Source organism: Bombina bombina, chromosome 7 (assembly GCF_027579735.1).
Source record: "Bombina bombina isolate aBomBom1 chromosome 7, aBomBom1.pri, whole genome shotgun sequence".
Classification (NCBI taxonomy): domain Eukaryota; kingdom Metazoa; phylum Chordata; class Amphibia; order Anura; family Bombinatoridae; genus Bombina; species Bombina bombina.
This window is the reverse complement of record NC_069505.1, coordinates 225521258-225543584: the sequence shown is the minus strand read 5'-3', so window position 1 is coordinate 225543584 and position 22327 is coordinate 225521258. Positions and strand designations below refer to the sequence as shown.

Below are 22327 nucleotides of genomic sequence, written 5' to 3'. Positions count from 1 at the left end.
TTCACAACAGGGGAGAGCTAGTTCATGTAAACCATATAGATAACATTGTGATCACGCCAGTGGATTGTGTCAGACACTGCACTAATTGGCTAAACTGAAAGTCAATAGATAATAAATAGAATGTCATGTGATCAGGGGGCTGTCAGAAGATGCTAAGATATAAGGTAATCACAGAGCTCAAGAGCTGACTACAACAGTGCAACTCTTGGCAGGGCCCTCTACCCATTTAATCCCTATAACTGTTTTTTTTTGTACTCCGCCTTTGTTAATAGCGCTGCGGAATCTGTTGGCGCTCTACAAATAACCGATAATAATGATAATAATAATTGAGGTAAAAAGTGTATTAAAATAACAGTGTTGGTTATGCAAAACTGGGGGATGGGTAATAAAGGGACTATCTATTTTTTAAATCAACAAAAATTCTGGTGGTCCCTTTAAGCCTGCCCATTGACCCACCAAGATATGTCCACAAACCACCCAGGCTCGCCCACAGACCATCCAAGCAAGCCCATAATCATGCCCACTATCCATCGTGACCCTATTCCCTTCTGGCTCCACACACAAAACAGCTTTCTTTAACCCCTTGAGTCCTAGTCACAAATGTTGGCTCTTCTACACAGACAAGGTAGCTATAAGCTACCTATAATATGGGATACGTGTGTTTTGTATATGGAGATAGAGAAGTAATTTTAAATGTTCAGAGAGCTCACAAACCATCCTTGTGCGTAGTTGGGGATATGTATAAACCACTCGACATCCATGTCTTTAGCAACCTTGACTTAAAGTTGTTTTGTCAATTAGAGGTGAACAATGTACAGAATCACTAAATACATTTGTTTTTGTATTGTAGGAGAGAACACATTTTGAAAACATGGGGCAACAGTTCACAGGACAACCCAATGAAGATGGAAAACTAGGGCCCGGTGTCATTGATCTTACAAGACCTGAAGACGCAGAGGGTGAGTTTCTTTGAATTCTGTAACTAAATAGCAGAATGTTGCTTTTCTTTAGAGGTTGGCACAAATGGTGTGTAATAAAAGTCATGTGACTAAATAGCCACTTCATGATCTGCACTGGAGTATCTCGGTAACAGAATAACAGCAGCTGAATATTTGTCATTGTTACCCAACTCACTTGTGCTAATTCATTGAAGCAAAGAACAGTTAAAAGTTAAAGTGAAAGTCTAGTATAAATTAAACTTTCATTATTCAGATAGGACTTTTAATGTTAATCAACTTTCCAATTTACTTTTATCATCAAATTTGCTTTTTTTCTCTTGGTATTCTTAGTTTAAACTAAACCTAGGTAGGCTCATATGCTAATTTCTAAGCCTTTGAGGGCTGCCTCTTATCACAGGCTTTTTAAATCTCTTCAACACAGAGGCAGAAAGTACACGTGGACCATATAGATAACACTGTGTTCAGGCACAGGGGGATATTTAAGATTTAGCACAACACAATGCTAAATGCAAGACAATAGATAATAAACAGTCACAGCCATGTGATCATGGGGCTGGAAGAAGGTTCTTAGATACAAGGTAATCACAGAGGTAAAAATTATATTAATATAACTGGGTTGGTTGTGCAAAACTGGAGAATGGGTAATAAAGGGATTATCTATCTTTTAAAACAATAACAATTCTATGGTAGACTGTCCCTTTAAGTGGGCCACACTGGAACCCAAAGCTATAACTCTAAAATACTGCAGTAGGTTTAGTAGCCACATAAACTATCTTGCTATTAATTTACTGTATCTTGACTAACACTTCTCATTCACCTGTACTGTTGTAAGAGGTGTTAATACAACATTTACATATATAAATACACATACACACACATACAAATACACATGCACACATATACAAATACACATACACACATATACAAATACACATACACACATATGCAAATACACATACACACATATACAAATACACATACACACATATATAAATACACATGCACACATATGCAAATAAACATTCACACATATACAAATACACATGCACACATATACAAATACACATACACACATATACATATACAAATACAAATACACACATATACAAATACACATGCACACATATGCAAATACACATGCATACATATACAAATACACATACACACATATACAAATACACATACACACATATACAATACACATACACACATATACAAATACACATGCACACATATGCAAATACACATGCACACATATACAAATACACATGCACGCATATGCAAAAACACATGCACATATATACAAATACACATACACACATATACAAATACACATGCACACATATACAAATACACATGCACACATATACAAATACACATACACACATATACAAAAAAACATACACACATATACAAATACAAATACACACATATACAAATACACATGCACACATATACATATACAAGTACACAAACACACATATACAAATACACATACACATATATAAAAATACACATACACATATATAAAAATACACATACACACATATGCAAATACACATACACACATAAACATATACAAATACACACACACACATACAAATGCACATACACACATATACATATACAAATACACATACACACATATACATATACACATACACACATATACAAATACACATACACTCATATACAAATACACATACACACATATACAAACACATATACAAATACACATACACACATATACAAATACACATACACACATATACAAACACACACACATAATCAAAAACACATATACAAACACACACACACACACACACACATATATATATATTTATATATATATATATATATATATATATATATATATATATATATATATATATATATATATATATATACATATACATACATACAGTGGATATAAAAAGTCTACACACCCCTGTTAAAATATCAGGTTTCTGTGATGTAAAAAAATGAGACAAAGATAAATCATTTCAGAACTTTTTCCACCTTTAATGTGACCTATAAACTACACAACTCAATTGAAAAACAAACTGTGTGTATTATAAACCTTACAAAGAGCTGTTTTCCTTTGAATAACTGTGTAATACAACAAGATTGATAATCACGTTCTAGAGAAGATAAACAAATAACAGACAAAAGTATGAATAAAAATAGGAACAAACACAAGTCATGAAATAATAAATCGAGTGTAAACTGCATTTTCCTGAAATGCAGAGAGATGAATTTGTATCTGAGCGCAGATTTAATCTAACAGAACAACTGAGGGAGAAGCAACTCATTAAATTCACTATTTGTTAACTAATTACAAATGATGTGGAAAATGCACAGTTAATCTGTTTTATCACAATGTTTCCATGCATATTTAATGCTTTTGTTAATTTGTCTTGCGTCTTTGTTCATTGCTTTTTTCTGGTCTATAGAAACATATTGTGTGGAGACTAAAAAATAGGATTTTTTTTACAGGTGGACTCTGATATTTTTTATCTTATTGCAATTAGTTGCAGAATTATCTCCCCCAACAACAATATGTTTTTTAAAGGGGCACAAAAGTGCAAAAATGCTGTAATATGTTATGGCATTTTATTATTGCACTATCACTTGCATATAACTACATTTAAAAAAAAACACATAGTTAAAATCAATTACAGAGCAGCAATGCACTACTGGGAGCTAGCTGAATACATCTAGTGAGCCAATGACAATACACATGGGTGAAGCGACCACTCATCAGCTAGCACCCACTAGTAATTTGTTGCTCTTGAGCCTACTTAGGTATGCTTTTCAGGAAAGGATATCAGGAGAACAAATCAAATGTGTTCTAGAACACTACAAGTTATAGAAATGATAAGATAATGCTCTGCAAATTAGGGCGATTGTATATATATATCTAGAAAGTGGACGAGAAAAAAGAGCGAACAACAGGACTCTAAGTGCAGTATTATTTATTACAGGTAATTTAAAACAACTGTAGTCCCAATCCCTTAAGTAGAACTTCTCACAAAAAACAACCTCAAACATATGAGGTATGTATAGGCATTCACTGTCCCAAACAGCGTTTTCCCTGGAAGGTGTGTGAACGTCCATGGAGAGATTGTCCACTCTTCTCAGCCTGCTTGAACGTTTGTAGAAGCTGTTTGTCTCCGTCTCTTCCAAAGACCGACTCTCGTCAGTGAATAAACAACAGTATGACACCGGTCTCGATTTGCGTAACAATGTCAGTGACGTGAAGGGGGAGTGCAATCGTATGCAAAAGTTTAGGTACCCCTGACAATTGCCATGATTTTCGGATGTTTGGATCAGCTATTTCATTTTGATCTATCAAATCACTGAAGGACACAGTAAATATTTCAGTAGTGAAATTAGTTTTTTTGGATTAACAGAAAATGTGCAATATGCATCAAAACGAAATTAGACAGGTGCATAAATTTGGGCACCCCAACAGAAATATTGCATCAATATTTAGTAGAGCCTCCTTTAGCAGAAATAACAGCCTCTAGAGGCTTCCTATAGCCTGTAATGAGTGTCTGGATTCTGGATGTAGGTATTTTGGACCATTCCTCCTTGCAAAACATCTCCAGTTAAGTTAGGTTTGATGGTTGCCGAGCATGGACAGCCCGCTTCAAATCACCCCACAGATTTTCAATGATATTCAGGTCTGGGGACTGGGATGGCCATTCCAGAACATTGTACTTGTTGTAGATTTTGAGCAGTTTTTTGAGTCGTTGTCTTGTTGAAATATCCAGACCCAGCATAACTCTAACTTTGTGACTGATTCCTCAACATTATTCTCAAGTATCTGCTGATATTGAGTGGAATCCATGCGACCCTCAACTTTAACAAGACTCCCAGTACCGGCACTGGCTACAGAGCCCCACAGCATGATGGAACATCCAGCAAATTTTATTGTGGGTAGCATGTGTTTGTTTTGGAATGCTTTGTTCTTTTGCCGCCATGCATAACGCCCCTTGTTATGACCAAATAACTCAATCTTTGTTTCATCAGTCCACAGCACCTTCTTCCAAAATAAAGCTGGCTGGTCCAAATGTGCGTTTGCATAACTATTTGTGGCTTCTTCCGCATCACTCTCCCATACAGCTTCTCCTAGTGCAAAGTACGCTGAATTGTTGAACGATGCACAGTGACACCATCTGCAGCAAGATGATGTTGTGGGTCTTTGGAGGTGGTCTGTGGGCTGTTTTTGACTGTTCTCACCATCCTTTGCCTTTGCTCCTCCAATATTTTACTTGGCCTGCCACTTCTGGCCTTAACAAGAACTGTGCCTGTGGTCTTCCATTTCCTCACTATGTTCCTCACAGTGGACACTGACAGCTTAAATCTCTGCAATAACTTTTGTAGCCTTCCCAAAACCATAATGTTGAACAATCTTTGTTTTCAGGTCATTTGAGAGTTGTTTTGAGTCCCCCATGTTGCCACTCTTCAGAGTAGCATCAAAGAGAATAACAACTTGTAATTGGCCACCTTAAATACCTTTTCTCATGATTGGATGCACCTGCCTATGAAGGTAAAGGCTTAATTGGCTCACCAAACCAATTGTGTGTTCCAATTAATCAGTGCTAGGTAGTTACAGGTATTCAAATCAACAAAATGACAAGGGTGCCCAAATTTATGCACCTGTCTAATTCCGTTTGGATGCTTATTGCACATTTTCTGTTAATCCAATAAACCTCATTTCACTACTGAATTATTACTGTGTCCTTCAGTTATTTGATAGATCAAAATGAAATTACTGATCCAAACACCCAATTATTTATAAATGAAAATCATGGAAATTGTCAGGGGTGTCTAAACCTTTGCATACAACTGTATGTATATATATATATATATATATATATATATATAGACATATGAAAATAAGTCGAAATTTGGCCTCAGTCAGAAAACAGAATTCCAGGTAAATCTAGTGACATTTACTCAAACAGTGACTTATTTTAATTAATATTCACACATAAATTTGCAACATATTGAAATGTATAATAATTGCCTAAAATTGTTCAGTTCTGGTTTAACTAGACCTACATATACCATTATGAACTAAACATTATACAGTTTGTTAGGCCAACAAAATAAGGTAAAGCCATAAAAATGTGCTACAGAAGAGGTTTTGCGCACTCCATTCACCAAGATCATCATCTAAATTAATGATTTGCATTTTTAACCGTTTTGAAAAGAATGTTCTTGATTGTCAATTGTTGTAATATAAATATTTATAGTTGCTATGGCCAGTTGAAATAAAAAAGCAAGTATGGAATGAAAGGAAAATGCTACGCTAAGACAAAGATGTGACTATTCTGATGGGTAAAAACCACAACAAGTCTTCAAATTCTATGTCCTTGGAAAAAGCAAAACTATTTTTAACACTGCCTGGAATATTTTCTCAGTAAATGTAAAAATAGTACTTTTAAACTTTTATGTTGAATAAAGCACATTTTATGCTGGTGATACATAACTTGATCAATATATAAAGAGAGTGAAAAAAATCAGAATTACCAAAGTGTATGCAGTTTATAAAAAAAAAAAAATGAATAAACTATATGATGACATTTAGACTATAGAGAGTAAGAGAGATTTGGAAAATATAAGCTAAACTGTAACTGGGTAGAATTACCTTCATTTTGCAAAGCCACGAGCCACATGCATCAGCTCACCACAAAGTCATTAGGCCTTTTAAAGCTCAGATGAAAAACATTAGCAAATACCACAAAAGACTTCAGTATGGTCCCTTTGTTCATTCACATATGGGAATGTATATAACTCCTACACTACTTCAGTTTTATGTTTGTCTAAGCTGCCTCCAACAGGCCCTAGTAGAAAGAGCAAGTAACAAAATCATGCAAGTTATTCTAGCTTTTGTTCTATCTCAGGAGTGCGTCTCTCTCTCTCTTCTGTTATTTATGCAAATTACTCTTGGGTCTCCCTAAGAGTAATGGGGGAAACCAGACGTGGACTCCTTGCACACATGCCCTTAGAGAGATACAACTGCACCTCACTGACGAGGCCCACAAACTGTTTAGACATTAATGGCTGTGTGTTGAGTTATTTTGAGGGGACAGCAAATTTACTCTGTTATACAGGCTGTACACTCACTACTTTACATTGTAGCAAAGTGTAATTTCTTCAGTGTTGTCACATGAAAAGATATAATAAAATATTTACAAAAATGTGAGGGGTGTACTCACTTTTGTGAGATACTGTATGTACACAAACATACATACTCACACGTTTGTACACACACATACATACTCATACATGTATGTACACACACATACATACTCACACATGTATGTACACACATACATACTCACACATGTATGCACACACACATACTCACACATGTATGTACACACATACGTACTCACATATGTATGTACACACACATACATACTCACACATGTATGTACACACACATACGTACTCACACATGTATGTACACACACACATACTCACACATGTATGTACACACACATACGTACTCACACGTTTGTACACACACATACGTACTCACACATACGTACTCACACATGTTTGCACACACAAATATATAAACACACATGTTTGTACACACACATACGTACTCACACATGTATGTACACACACATACGTACTCACACATGTATGTACACACATAAGTACTCACACATGTATGCACACACACATACGTACTCACACATGTATGTACACACATAAGTACTCACACATGTATGCACACACACATACATACTCACACATGTATGTACACACACATACGTACTCACACGTTTGTACACACACATACGTACTCACACATGTTTGCACACACACATACATACTCACACATGTTTGTACACACAGATAGGTACTCACACATGTATGTACACACACACATATATACTCACACATGTATGTACACACACATACATACTCACACATGTATGTACACACACATACATACTCACACGTTTATACACACACATACATACTCACACATGTATGTACACACACACATAGTACTCACACAGTATGTGCACACATACATACATACTCACACATGTACACACACACACACATACTCACACATGTATGTACACACACACACATACTCACACATGTATGTACACACACATACTCACACATGTATGTACACACACACACATGCTCACACATGTATGTACACACACATACTTACACATGTATGTACACACACACACATACTCACACATGTATGTACACACACACACATACTCACACATGTATGTACACACACACACACACACACACATACTCAAACATGTTTGTACACACAGATTTTTAGTAAGGAAGCAGAAGCTGCACTCTTATTTAATGCTTCAATGAACTTTTCCTCCCTTTCCAATCTTTCTCAGAAATCATCAAATAAATTTGAAATATTTGTTGCAAACGCAACTAACCCCAGAAAAGTCAACATTGAGTAAGTTTTTCCCTGACTAGTAAACTATAGTGATATTTTCCTACCCCTGTATATTTATCTAGAGGATTGGAAAATGTCATTATAGTTTACTACTCGGAGAAAGAAAGTTGCATGTTGTGAGAATTTTTTTTATTAATCCATTCAGTATTAAAAGGACATGAAACTTTTTTTTTCATGATTCAAATAGAATAAACAATTTTATGCAACTTTCCAATTTACTTCTTTTCTAAAATATATTTCATTCTCTTTGTATCCTTTGTGGAAGGAGCAGCGCTGCACTACTGGGAGCTAGGTGAGCACAATAAGTGAGTTAATGACAAGAGGCATATATGTGCAGTCAACAATTCGCAGCTAGCTCGTAGTAATACTTTGCTACTCCTGTGCCTACCTAGGTATGCTTTTAAAAAAAAGAATACTAAAAGAATGAAGCAAATTAGATATTAAAAGTATCAGATCATTTTGTTTGTCTCTATACATATATATTTACTATATGTTTCCATTTGCCTCTTGAACATCAATTTTAATTAATAATGAATTATTATTTTAGCTACCGTAATTGCATATTCTGCAGATTTTTTTTCTTCACTGCTTTCAATTGTTTTTTTCCTGTGTTTTACCCGATTAAGAGAAATATTTATGTACACATTTTTAATTGTTTTGTTAAATTTATATTCATTAGGCTTCCTAAAATTGCTAAGGATTTTGTTAAACTAGTATAAGCATTGTGTTAAAGTTTTTTACTTAAGTAGTAGTTTTTTTGCAGACGCGTCTTTCTTTATTGTGTATATGTATAAGATTGAATCTGCGATAGATACAAAGTAACAGCATTGGGGCGTTGTAACTTAACTGATTGATTTTCTAAAGTAGACAGTGCCTTGTGTAAACGAGTGTTTCTCTTCCTGTATAATGTATGTCTTCATCTGACCTAGTCGTCAGCATATTGCCCCACATTGATGGATACCGTCAGACTGAAGCTATACCACAATTCACTGCACAATAAAATGGCTGTCAAAGCTATGAAAAGTGTGATCAATGTATCCACTACGGTCAATGCGTTTTAAATTAAATTAATGTACTGTGAGTATGCAAAATAAAGGTATTAGATTAGTTGTGAACATGTGTATAGACTACATCTTTATTCACTATACACATGCTATAAGATATACAAAGATATCAAATAGTTACATTTAAACAAAAATACATTCTTTTAGATAAAAGATCCTCATATTCATGATGTTTTCTGCCTTGTTTTATCAAACAAAAATAGTCATGTATTCAATTTCTTATGTGTTATATTTTTGCTTTCTATTCTCTATTCTTAAAGAGCTATAATAGACAAACAATTGCATAATCTAATTCATTAGAGATTTTCATTTTAAGAACTGTCAACCTTTCACTACTCTGAGTAATGGTACTGCTCTGGACCTGGTAACTGTTGCTGATCCAATCAACAACGCTAGTTACTTATCTGAGTTGTGCGACTAGTCTTGCTGATTGGATCAGCAGAAGTTTTGTTCAGGACGAGCAGTACTCTGTGTGTCCCACTCAGTACTTCTACTGTGTGTTTAACCCTTTGGGGGATTAAACACATAGCAGTTCAGGGTCGATAGTCTTAAAATTACATTCTCTAATGAATTAGAGCACATGATTTTTTTTCAACTATTATGGCATTTTTAAGACTATACATGCACCCTCCATCAAATTTGTAGGTCAAAGTCATGGTTTTCTTTTCTGATATGATGTACTATACAACAAGAAGATTTTGTGCAATGAAAACTATCCGAAGTTTGCTACATTTACAAAAATAAATACCGGAACAGTATTGAAAATGTACATTTAAAACAGTGAATGGTAACAGCATAACCATTTAAATTATGTATTTATGTTGTCTTCAATTGGCTCTTTATAGATATACAGTTTAAAGAAATAACTCCTTTAAATAACTGTTTAGGTGCAACCTTAGACCTTTAAATGCACATGGATGAATTACGTCTATAAATAGAAACAAATTTGCTATACATGTATATTAGAATCATTTTTACTAATACATGTATATTACAAAAATGCTTCTATTTAAAACTGAAATATATCTGTGTGGATTATAATTTTGGCTGGAATGTCCCTTTAAGTTATGATACTATAGCAACGATTGTAACATCCTAAATAACAAAAATATCTGAACTTGCTCATGATAATAGGGACTTGAATGTTATATAATTAGTGATACATTTGTCCTGATGCTGGGGCAGTGCAAACTAGGTATCACAATAGTACTGAAAAAGGGAAACATGAAAAAGCAGTATAATAATAAGTGTTTATTATGAGCTTATTGCAATAACATAAATCAATTACCAGCTTACAAAGCAAGGCAGTGATTAAACTATAAATGCAATAATTAAGGCATTAATATCAGCATACAATGGTGCACAGGTAGCTGATAGCAGCTACATTCAGAGTCATCATTCATTGGAACATACGCAGATTCCACAAGTGCAATATCTGAGACTTCTCTCCAAGATATTGCCCAAAACTCTCCTGCCTCCCTAATTAATTATTATTTTAGTGCCTCTAATAATTAAATCTACAGTTTAATAGGGTGTGTCTAATGTTATGTCAATCATATTATTAAATTTAGTGAACTTAGTAAAATAAGAGTGTTCTCATAACAAATTAATATTCTCAAACTAGTGCGTGCCATCCCACTTTTTTTTCAATAAGAACACTGTTTTTTGTAATCTTTCTTAAAGGGACACTGTACCCAAAAAAATTATTTCGTGATTCAGATTGAGCATGAAATTTTAAGCAAATTTTGAATTATCCGGAATAGTTTAAGATTTAGAAATAGAGACGGGCAGTCACCTATTATTTTTGTAAGGTATTTTTTTAATATGTTGCATGCATTTGTTTCTGCTGCTCTGACTCTCTAGAAAGTAAAGTAATAAATGGTTCTGCAGCTAAACTACAGCATTATTGTTGGCCAACAGGAGGTACCACAGTTGTTGAAGCCAGAGTCTACAGGGATGCACGTGGCAGAAGTACCAGTGAACCTCATATCAAGAGACCAATGAATGCATTCATGGTTTGGGCAAAAGATGAACGCAGAAAAATTCTCCAGGCATTTCCAGACATGCATAACTCAAATATTAGCAAAATTCTAGGTGAGTAAAATAACCACACATAACTAATATCTATAGTGCATCAATATAGAAGGTTACTTTTATTAGCTCTGATTTTTTTTCTAACAATCTTAAATCTAACCACAGGTTTGAGTGTCAACTTGTTCACATCAAGATTTTGATACAGTTCTACAAAATCAGTAAAATCCAAGTTTGTCAAAGGCTCATATGTCTGGAAAAAGTTATTGAATCTTGTTATATTTTGGTTGTCTTGACTAGTAGTTAACTAAATGCAACAAATGGACAACTTAATCTATTCCTTATGTGAATCATTCCAGGCATGTAATGGCTATACCATCATGTCAGCTACTAGTACAGAGGATATTAGCAGATTACATTTAATTTATTTATGTAATTTTCTTGTTAAGTGTGAGCATTCTACCTTACATTATGGATTATAGATGTATTAATAAATACTAAAAATTAATGAAACTGTATTTTTGAAGAAGAAAAAACTTTTACAATGATATTAATAAATAGTTGAACATGTATGAAAATGTATTTTGGAGAGAAAAAAAAATGTTTACAATGAATTAATTCAAATGCAAAATTCTCATTTTTTTTTAATATTATTATTATTATTAGAAGTAGTAGTATTCCCTCTATTCAAATAATGGAATCTGGGTATATTAGTATTTTAATTTGGATGAAATAAATAAATAGGAGTTAAATATAATAATTTCATATACAAAAATACCAAAGTAATAAAAAATATATGAATACTCTATAAACATGCCTGACAATGCATAAATATTGCTATATTTGCACAATATCTTAGTTCAATACAATCATTAACAGTTATTTCTATCTTTTTTTTCTTTTCTTTTTTTTAAATAATTTAAAAAACAGTTTATTAAAATGACACCTGGCCAGGCAAGAAACACCTGAAAATAATATACATGCCTATTAATTAAATAGTGATTATCCGTGATGAAACCAATTCATTCAGTATAGAGTATATAATTTATTTTTCATTAATATTTGAATAGCCTTACTGATTACAGAAGAACACTAATTATGCAACGACACATCTCACATGTAAAAAAAAGGAGCATTAATAAATACACACAGTTTTATTAATATCTTTATTGGCGTTGGTATACATGTATATAAATAATAAGATGCACAAAGTGCATTTATAGTGTGAAGTAAGTTTAAGTGTGTAATGATCACCTGTCAATCAATTTGTAGAACGCTTGAACACAATAACTAATTATTGAATAAAAAAGGACACTTTATTCTTTTTAAAGGGAAAATCATTAAACTTACATAAATCTGTACAGCTCTCTCTCTGACTTTGTCTTACAATGGGTAAGTTTCATGTATGCTTGGAAGGCTGCCAAGTGAACTGTGTTTGAAATGCACCTATATTTTTGTAGCCAATCAAAAAAGGGCTTTCTTGCCATTCATATACAAAGTTGTGTTTAATGGCTCAATACATAATATGTCGCACAACAAAAAAAAAACGTTCAGTAACACAGAAAAACAGTAATCACAACTGCAAGTATTTTTTTTATATATGTGTAGGCGAGATCTAAATCTTGGCAAGATTATCTCAAAGTAGTCTCCTGAGTACTTTGACGTCCCTCAAAATTTGTTAGAAAGGCAAATTTTCCCTTGAGAGCTGTTAATCTTGCTGTAGAAGTTCTGACGGTAAAGACGAGACACAAACTTTAGAATATTCTGTTAAAAAAGAAATCCAAAGATTTTGAGTGATTTTTGTCCATGATGGTGAGCTTTTTGATCTTCAGACCCTAATTTATTAACAATAAATATTATGATAAAGAAGTACATTTGGTAATACAAGTAAACTGGATTTTCTTTTAAAGATTTTAAGTTCCATTTGAATAACAAAAGTTTAATTTTCCTCCTATGCCCCTTTAACAATGCAAAAGACACAGCTACACATAAAAATCTGGTCATGTGCACACTCCTATTTATCTTTAAAATCGATCTAATAAACACGATTTATCTCCAGTGAAAAACGCCTAGCTTAAAGTGTATTAAAGTATTATGAATTATAAAATCATTTATTTCTTTTTCCAGTTTGGCTAATACAATTTCCTGTGTTTGAGTGTTTTGAAAATGCATAATACTAGGTACACAAATTCCTTTAATTTTCTTTCTGAATATTATCCTTAAATTAAAAGCCTTTGCAGCTGGGAGTGTGCTTGGACTGGTGTGTGTGAGTAAAGCATCGTTTTTTAATAGAACTCATGATGTGAAATTTATAACATTTAATATAGTTAGACAGTATAGGGTAATATGTGTGTAATGAAGGGATTAGACTGTTTGCCAAAATATGTCAAAGTTATTTTAATTGAGTGTTATACATGCGAAATTTAAGAATTGTAACATTTTAAATATCATTCACCATTTTGTGCAACTGTTATTTAAAATGCCAAGTATGTGTATCATGGCTAATAAGCTTATTCATCAAACTAGTAAAATCTTACAGCTATTCAGGTCTGGTTCAAGCCTTTTCTTAAAGGGATGGTAAGTGTTAAAATTATACTTTCATAATTCAGATAGAGTATGCAGTGTTAAACAACCTTCCAATTTACTTAGATTTCTTAGATTATGAAATTTGCAATCACCAGCTAGCTCCCAGAAGTGTATTGCGGCTTCTGAGCATGCCTAGACAACAAATCAAATTTAATAAGAAAAAAATTGGACAGCCGTTTATAACTGGAATCATAAAAGTTTTTTATTTGGACATTACTGTCCCTTTAACCAGTTTCTCCATTTACAGGTCAGATAAATTCACAGTCTAGTCCAGTATAACATTCAGAGTGAGAGAAACAGATGAGTGCTACGTATGCTGAATATACCAAACTAACCAGCACTATGATATACTCTATTTAGTTAAGAAAAAGAGAATAGTAATTCACATTTGAGGGTTTAGCCAAGTGCCTTTATTTCCTGCTGCACTTCTTTAGCTGAAAATGCCCTAATGTGCTAGAGTATTTTATTATTACATAATGCCTGCACAGACTTAGGTGTTAAACACCTGCAAAGGTGTGGATATCGGTGTTCCATCTAAGGTCACAGCAGTGAAACAGTAAATTAGGGAGCCTCACCCTGCAGTTAGCAACCAATACACAATGCAGACTGCAAGGTATAGCTTACTTATTAAAGGGACACTGAACCCAATTTTTTTCTTTCGTGATTCAGATAGAGCATGCAATTTTAAACAACTTTCTAATTTACTCCTATTATCAAACTTTCTTCGTTCTCTTGCTATCTTTATTTGAAAAAGAAGGCATCTAAGCTTTTTTTTGGTTCAGAACTCTGGAGAGCACTTTTTTATTGGTGGATGAATGTATCTACCAATCAGCAAGGACAACCCAGGTTGTTCACCAAAAATGGGCCGACTTCTAAACTTACATTCTTGCATTTCAAATAAAGATACCAAGAGAATGAAGAACATTTGATAATAGGAGTAAATTAGAAAGTTGCTTAAAATTCCATGCTCTATCTGAATCACGAAAGAAAAAATTTGGGTTCAGTGTCCCTTTAAATGTTTCACTGCTGGGCCGCTCACAAGACCTGGCCTTAGAGGGAACACTGGTTGACACATAATTAAATTATCTCTGAAGCAGAAAATACTACCAATCCTGAGCTGATCATAGCCAGTGATTGGTCGTTATGCACATATACTACACGTAATTGGCTGATTGGTAGAGCTGCTATATTGCCACTTTAAAGGAGAAAAATACATATTACCGGGTTCTTATAATGGTACATTTTTCAAATAGCTTCTTTAAACAGCTCCTGGCATATGTTGTTTTTATAACTGCCCTCTATTAAAGTGACAATATGTCAGCTGTACTCATTGGCCATGTTGGGTTTTGGACCAGTAGTAAATATACACTCTGGAGATTACTTTAAATATTTATTTAACCCCTTTGTGGCTGAGTTTAAATTGTTGATGTGAATACTTTTCAGCTGTCTGATAGTCACTAAAATGGCTGCTGATATTTTTAACATAATCCTGCAGTTTACAAAGCTGTTCTTTTTTTAAAGGCAGTGTTTAATGTTTTCTGACGCTATCAGTGTCTAGGGTTGCCATTAAAAAAAAAATAAAAAAAAAATACCACAGATGCTAATTAGTATAAATTAGCATAAATAATTGTACATTACAACTAAAGCTACTTGGACTGATTTTTAGCATATATTTTGATTCCCACACAGTTAGAAATGTTCTCATACTAGTACTGTTATTTACTTGTATTTATATTTCATTAACTACTTAGACTTAAAGGGACACTGTACCCAATTTTTTTCTTTGGTGATTCAGATAGAGCATGCAATTTTAAGCAACTTTCTAATTTACTCCTATTATCAATTTTCTTCATTCTCTTGCTATCTTTATTTGAAATAAAAGCCATCTAAGCTTTTTTGGGTTAAGAACTCTGGACAGCACTTTTTGATTGGTGGATGGATTTTTTTCCACCAATCAGCAAGGACAACCCAGGTTGTTCACCAAAATGGGCCGACATCTAAACTTAGATTCTTTCATTTCAAATAAAGATACCAAGAGAATAAAGAAAATTTGATAATAGGAGTAAATTAGAAAGTTGCTTAAAAATTCATGCTCTATCTGAATCATAAAAGAAATTTTTTGGGTTCAGTGTCCCTTTAAACCTTAAAAATACTGACCTTGCCAGTAAAATTTTAACTGGACAGCAACTGTGCGTTAAATTTCTATGCTTAAAAAATCTGATTGTGAGTTGAAAACAAAACTTCCCCCATAATCTAAACCATGAAATATCTGTTAGGGGAAGAAAAAAAAAAAAACATGCTTAAATAGAATAATATAAAAATGCTCCTTTATAAGTGCTCAATATCAAGATGAATAATTACAATTACTAGCACCAGTACAAGATGAATAATAATAATTACTAGTCTTGAAAATATGAAAAAAAAAATCCTACTATATACTATGCTAGGCTACAATTTTTAACTCAAACATAATAAAAGTACAGTAGTTTATTTAGACAGTGCTTGAGCACTGCTTGTGTAGCATTCTGATCTTTTATAATTGTCTATGAATGTAAATACAAGTCACAAAATGTTCTATTCGTTTGCATTAATAGTTCTTTATAATATCAAGTTCTCTTGCCCTGGTCATGTAAAGAATAATTTAAAAAAACACAAGATAAATAAATCATCTGACAGTGAAAAGGTGTGTATAATATAAAGTGCATTTAATTGTATAATTTCAAGAACTACCATTTAGTTCTACGTGGTTTGTTTTCTGCAACATTTTATATTATTTAAAATAGATACAGAATTGAAAAAGATCAATGTTGCACTCAGTATATAATTGTACCATACATACTTACCAAACCACATCTATTTTATTCAATAATGTTTACTAAATCTTAGCACTTACAAACAGTAATTCTGTTCAATAGCTATTGACGGCAGAGAATAGTTGTTCTCTATAGTCTCAATTTTTATGTGTGATAAAATAATTTGATTCTTTTTTCTTGTCCTTGGTTATAGCAACATTCAATATTCTAAACAAAAGAAGAGAAAATTAATACATTAGGTATACTGAATGCAAGTTCTATGTCAAAAAGAATGTGTAAATAAAGCAGGTAAAAAGAAATAACGTAACAGTGTCTAACTTTGTGGAAAATGAAGTTGCTTTCTGCTGGGAATTGAGGATAATACAACAGCTATTTTATACAATGAATGACTGGACTACAATTATTTTGCAGGCAAACAAATTAAAAAAAAATTATGATAAAATTGTTTCGGTGATAAGAAATTTGCTGACTTAGAAAGTTTTTTTTAATTGGAAGCACTTAAACTAATACATATATTTGTGCTAGGTTTATAGACCTGAAAAAAAGTGTTCTCTAGAAAATTGGATTTCTATTTGTATTTATTTATGTAGCACACATTAGCTGTACGGATTTCAAGGACCTTCAAACCAGATAATTTTGAATAATACAAGTTTTTTCTCTTATTTTAACATCCTTCTGACCATATTTTACTGTATCCAAATGTTACCTCCCAAGTGGTATATTTTTAATAGCACTAAATCTTTATTACCTTTGTAGGTTCCCGTTGGAAATCCATGTCTAACCAAGAAAAGCAACCATACTATGAAGAGCAAGCTCGACTTAGCAAGATCCACCTAGAGAAATACCCCAACTACAAATACAAACCTCGACCGAAACGTACCTGTATTGTTGATGGAAAGAAGCTACGCATTGGAGAATACAAACAACTTATGAGGTCTAGAAGACAAGAGATGAGGCAGTTTTTCACTGTAGGGTAAGTCCCTAAATACGAACCATAGTTTTAAAAACCTTCTTCGACCATAATTTAATATATGCATTACATTATATTGACTATAATTTACAAAGGCATTTGAACACTAGACCTCAGTCAGTGAGCTTAAGGGGACATGAAACCCGAATTGGTCTTTTATGATTCAGAGAGAGCATGACATTTCAAACAACTTTTCAATTGACTTAAATGATCTATTTTTTTTTCTTTTTGGTATCCTTTGCTGAAAAGCATACCTAGGTAGGCTCAGGAGCTGCTGATTGATGGCAGCACATATACTGTATATCTCATGTTGTTGGTGCACCAACATGCATTGCTGTTTCATCAAAAAGATACAAAGAAATAGACAAAAAATATGTGATTGAAGTACATTGGAAAGTTGTATTCTCTATCTCAATCATGAAAAAAAAAATGGTTTTGTGTCCTTTTAACTAGCACAGAAATTGCCCCAGTTGAGTAAATTATAATACAGTGTCCAGAATAACCTCCAAAGAATGTGAAAGCAAGCGCATGTCTTGGCTCACTCTATTTTGCATTCCAAAGTTTGTTTCTGCATTCATAGCTATAACTTTCCAAAATTCCAATTAGAAATGTGCATTTGTTTTCGTACGAATGCACATCCCTTCTGAAAATTAAATTTTTTTTGTTTTATCGAAATGAAAATCCATTTGAATACGCAAAAAAAAAAAAAATACTGATGAAAATCATCAGGATTAATTTGTTTGTTTTACTGAAAGTAATTATTTTAGCTACAGGTGACCTTTTCAGCTATCGCTTTGAAACATTTAAATTAGTTTCAACAAAAATTAATGTAAATGTTTAAGAAAATTCAGTATTAGTTTCTTTTTAAATTAAAAAAATGCCGAATATTGCAGCCAACGAATATTCAGGAAAACAAATCTCCCTGAATATTCGGAACGAAAATTGCGTCCGAAACTAAATTTTCTTGGCTACACATCTTTAATTCCAATCTGTAGAAAGATAAGCAGGGGCTGTGGATAAAAGCACAAGAAGCTAGAATGAAGCACTATATACTCTACAAAGTACAGTATTACATTATAACATGAAAAAGCACACACAGCCTAAATATAAATGGAAAATACATTATTAACCCCTTAAGGACTTTTAATGAGGATTGCATTACAAATAGTAAAGTCTTGTTGCCAGAGGTGAGCCCGCCCCATTTCCGGTGACCAGAAGGGTGGACGTAGGGTACAATAGGTGTGGTCCCGCCTCTTGCAGCGAGACTCCTGATATTGTTAGTAAGGAAACCCTTAACAACTGGCGACGTACATGGTACTTCACGGTCTTTAAGAGGTTAAAGGGACAGTTAAGTTAAAAGTAAACTTTCATGATTCAAATAAAGAATGCAATGTTAAACAACTTTCCAATTTACATCTGTTATCAAATTTGATAAATTCTTATGGTATCTTTTATTGAAGAGTAAAACTAGGTAGGCTTGTAAGACTCAGGAGTGTGCACATGTCTTTTGTACTCTATGGCAGCAGTGTTTTGCAACATTGTATAACAAAGCTACAAATAATGTTACAAAGACACATGCACACTCCTGAGCTCATATGAGCTACCTAGTTTTAGTCAATTAGAAAATTGCATACTCTATCTGAATCGCAAATATTTACTTTTTACTTTATTGTTCCTTGAAGCCTGATGGCTACGCGTTTTACAGCCCTACTCGCTTTGTCAGAAGAAAATACTATAGCGCAAATTTTTTTGCATTCCTTTTGCTATATCTCCCAGTTGCTTCTATTGTTTATTGACTATTTTTGCCCAAATAAAGCATGAACTACTTTAATAGACTTGTAGCCACCTCTCGGCTTTGTTATTATCACACTGAACAATATCACCATCAACAAATTATAACTGTAAGCAACACATTTTGTTGTGTGCTGATTATATCTGTAAAATGGGTAATAGTTTCAGCATGACAAGCTTTTGATAGGCTGATACATCTTAAACAACTTACATGTTTATGTGACAGATTTATAGTGCTTACTATAGCTTGATTTCTTTTACTGAAATTCTGGATTAATTATAGTTGGATTGTTAATGATCCTGATAAAACAATAAAACTGAGTCAATTGGATAAATGCTTGAAAGACTAATTATCACATTAAAGTGTTTATGGAGAATCCACTGTGCATATATATGGCATTTAAATTGGTTGACTGATTGTGCTGAACTTAATTTACTAAACACATTTCTGTAGGTCTGTCTGGCTGTCTGTCTATCTTTCTATTAATTAATATATATATATATATATATATATATATATATATAGTATATATATCTGCCTGTGTCTGTCTAGCTGTTTTTTGACTATAAACATACATTTATTTAACAGTTTGTAAACATCTATCCATCTATCTATCTATCATCTATGTATCTATCATCTATCTATCTATCCATATATCCATCTATCTTTCTATCCTTCTATCTATCCATCCATCTAGCCTTCTATCCATCCATCTATCTATCTATCTATCTATCATCTATCTATCCTTCTATGCATTTATCTATCCATCTATCCTTCTATCTATCTATCTATCTATCTATCTATCTATCTATCTATCTATCTATCTATCTATCTATCTATCTATCTATCTATCTATCTATCTATCTATCTATCTATCTATCTATCCATATACCCATCTATCTTTCTATCCTTCTATCCATCTATCCATCTATTCATCTATCTATCCTTCTATCCATTTATCCATTTCTCTGACTATACACATGCATTTTCATCTTAATACATCTGTTATAAACATGTTAGAAATATTAGCTAATAGGGACAAGTCCCACTGTTAGAAAGTTGCTTTTATTCAGCATTTCTAAACTTTATATTTTTGATTGAACAGATACTTTTTTAAATACTACAACTATTTAAAGGAACTTTAAGCAGTTTGATATTGTTGAGTTAATATAAAATGTTTAATTGTGTGTAGAGAAAACCTGTGAGCTTTTCTAACTTTATTATAAGGGGAAGTGCAGACTGCAGACTTAATCACTGTTATACTGCACAGTTATTGGTTGCACACTGTAGAGAACTATTCATAACTGTCCCTAATTGGCTTCAGCAGAGAAGGAAACCTAGGTTACAATATGGCAGTAGCCATTGCTTACTTGAATACATCATTCTATCTAGAATTTATTTAGTGCATCTGCAGAAACCATTTTCAAGATTCAGTGCTGCTCAACAGCTGAATAAAATTGAGCAGCTAGTTTACAGTACTGCATTGTGGCTCCAGAGCCTACCTAGGTATGCTGTTCAACACTGAATACCAAGAGAATGACTAAAAGTATATAATAGAAGTAAATTAGAAAGTTGTTTACAATTACATGCTCTATTTGAGTCTTGAATGTTTTATTTTAACTTTACTGCCCCTTTAAAGAGTTGACATTGGTATAGCTTAATAAATAGACTTGTGCATTTGTTTTGTGACAAACACAAATTTGTAACAAAACACAGATATTCATTTCATTTTCACAAAAGGAATATCCAAACGAATGCGCTAATTTAAAGAAAACTATACTATACTCAAGAAATTTGTTAATATTCATTTCCTTTAAATTAGCTTTAAAGGGTTAAATACTTACCTCTAGCGAGCTGCGGAGCCACACTAATCCTAAGCCTTCTTCACAGAGACCCAAGCCGTTCTAATAGAAGCAGCCGCGCACCTACTCAACTGAGGGCCCTGGTGCAAGATGTTTTTGGGGTACCCCAAAGGTAACTCAGTAGTAAGAAATAGTAATAATATGCATGATGGTCTGTATAATGATTTTAAGGATAGATAGATATATAGAACATATATACAGACAGACAGACAGACAGACAGACTGACAGACAGATAGATAGATAGATAAATAGATAGAACAGAGATACCGACAGACAAATAAATAGATAGATGATAGCTAGAAGATAGATAGATAGATAGAACTTATATACAGACAGATAGATAGATAGATAGAACAGAGATACCGACAGACAGATAAATAGAAAGATGATAGCTAGAAGATAGATAGATAAATAGATAGTAGATAAATAGATTGATTGATAGATAGATAGATAGATAGATAGATAGATAGAAGATAGATACATAGATAGATAGATAGATAGATAATAGATGGGTCTGCAACCTGCACTAATAAAAGGATCCCCTACATTAGGTTTGCACACATTCTGCACACTCCTAAGTATAGACTGGATGCAATAGGCCCTCCAACACTTGGGCCCTGCTGCTACTTCACCTGCTGCACCAATGGTACTTGGGCCCTGAATAGGAGGCTTAGCACAGCGGATCCCAGAGCGTGTGTTTAAGGAGAAGGTCCTTTAATGCAGGCTCTGGGATTCGCCGTGCTCAACCTCCTATTAACCCAGCCGGGGGCTC

At 33.3% G+C, this 22327-nt stretch overlaps 1 protein-coding gene across 1 annotated transcript in view; it reads left to right on the top strand.

Moving 5' to 3' along the window:
* SOX6 (SRY-box transcription factor 6) overlaps positions 1 to 22327 on the top strand; it is a 786620-nt gene that overhangs the window by 752500 nt on the left and 11793 nt on the right. Inside the window, 3 exon segments of the mRNA XM_053720627.1 lie at positions 851 to 959; positions 11421 to 11594; positions 17687 to 17903. Coding sequence (XP_053576602.1) covers positions 851 to 959; positions 11421 to 11594; positions 17687 to 17903 — 500 coding nt within the window.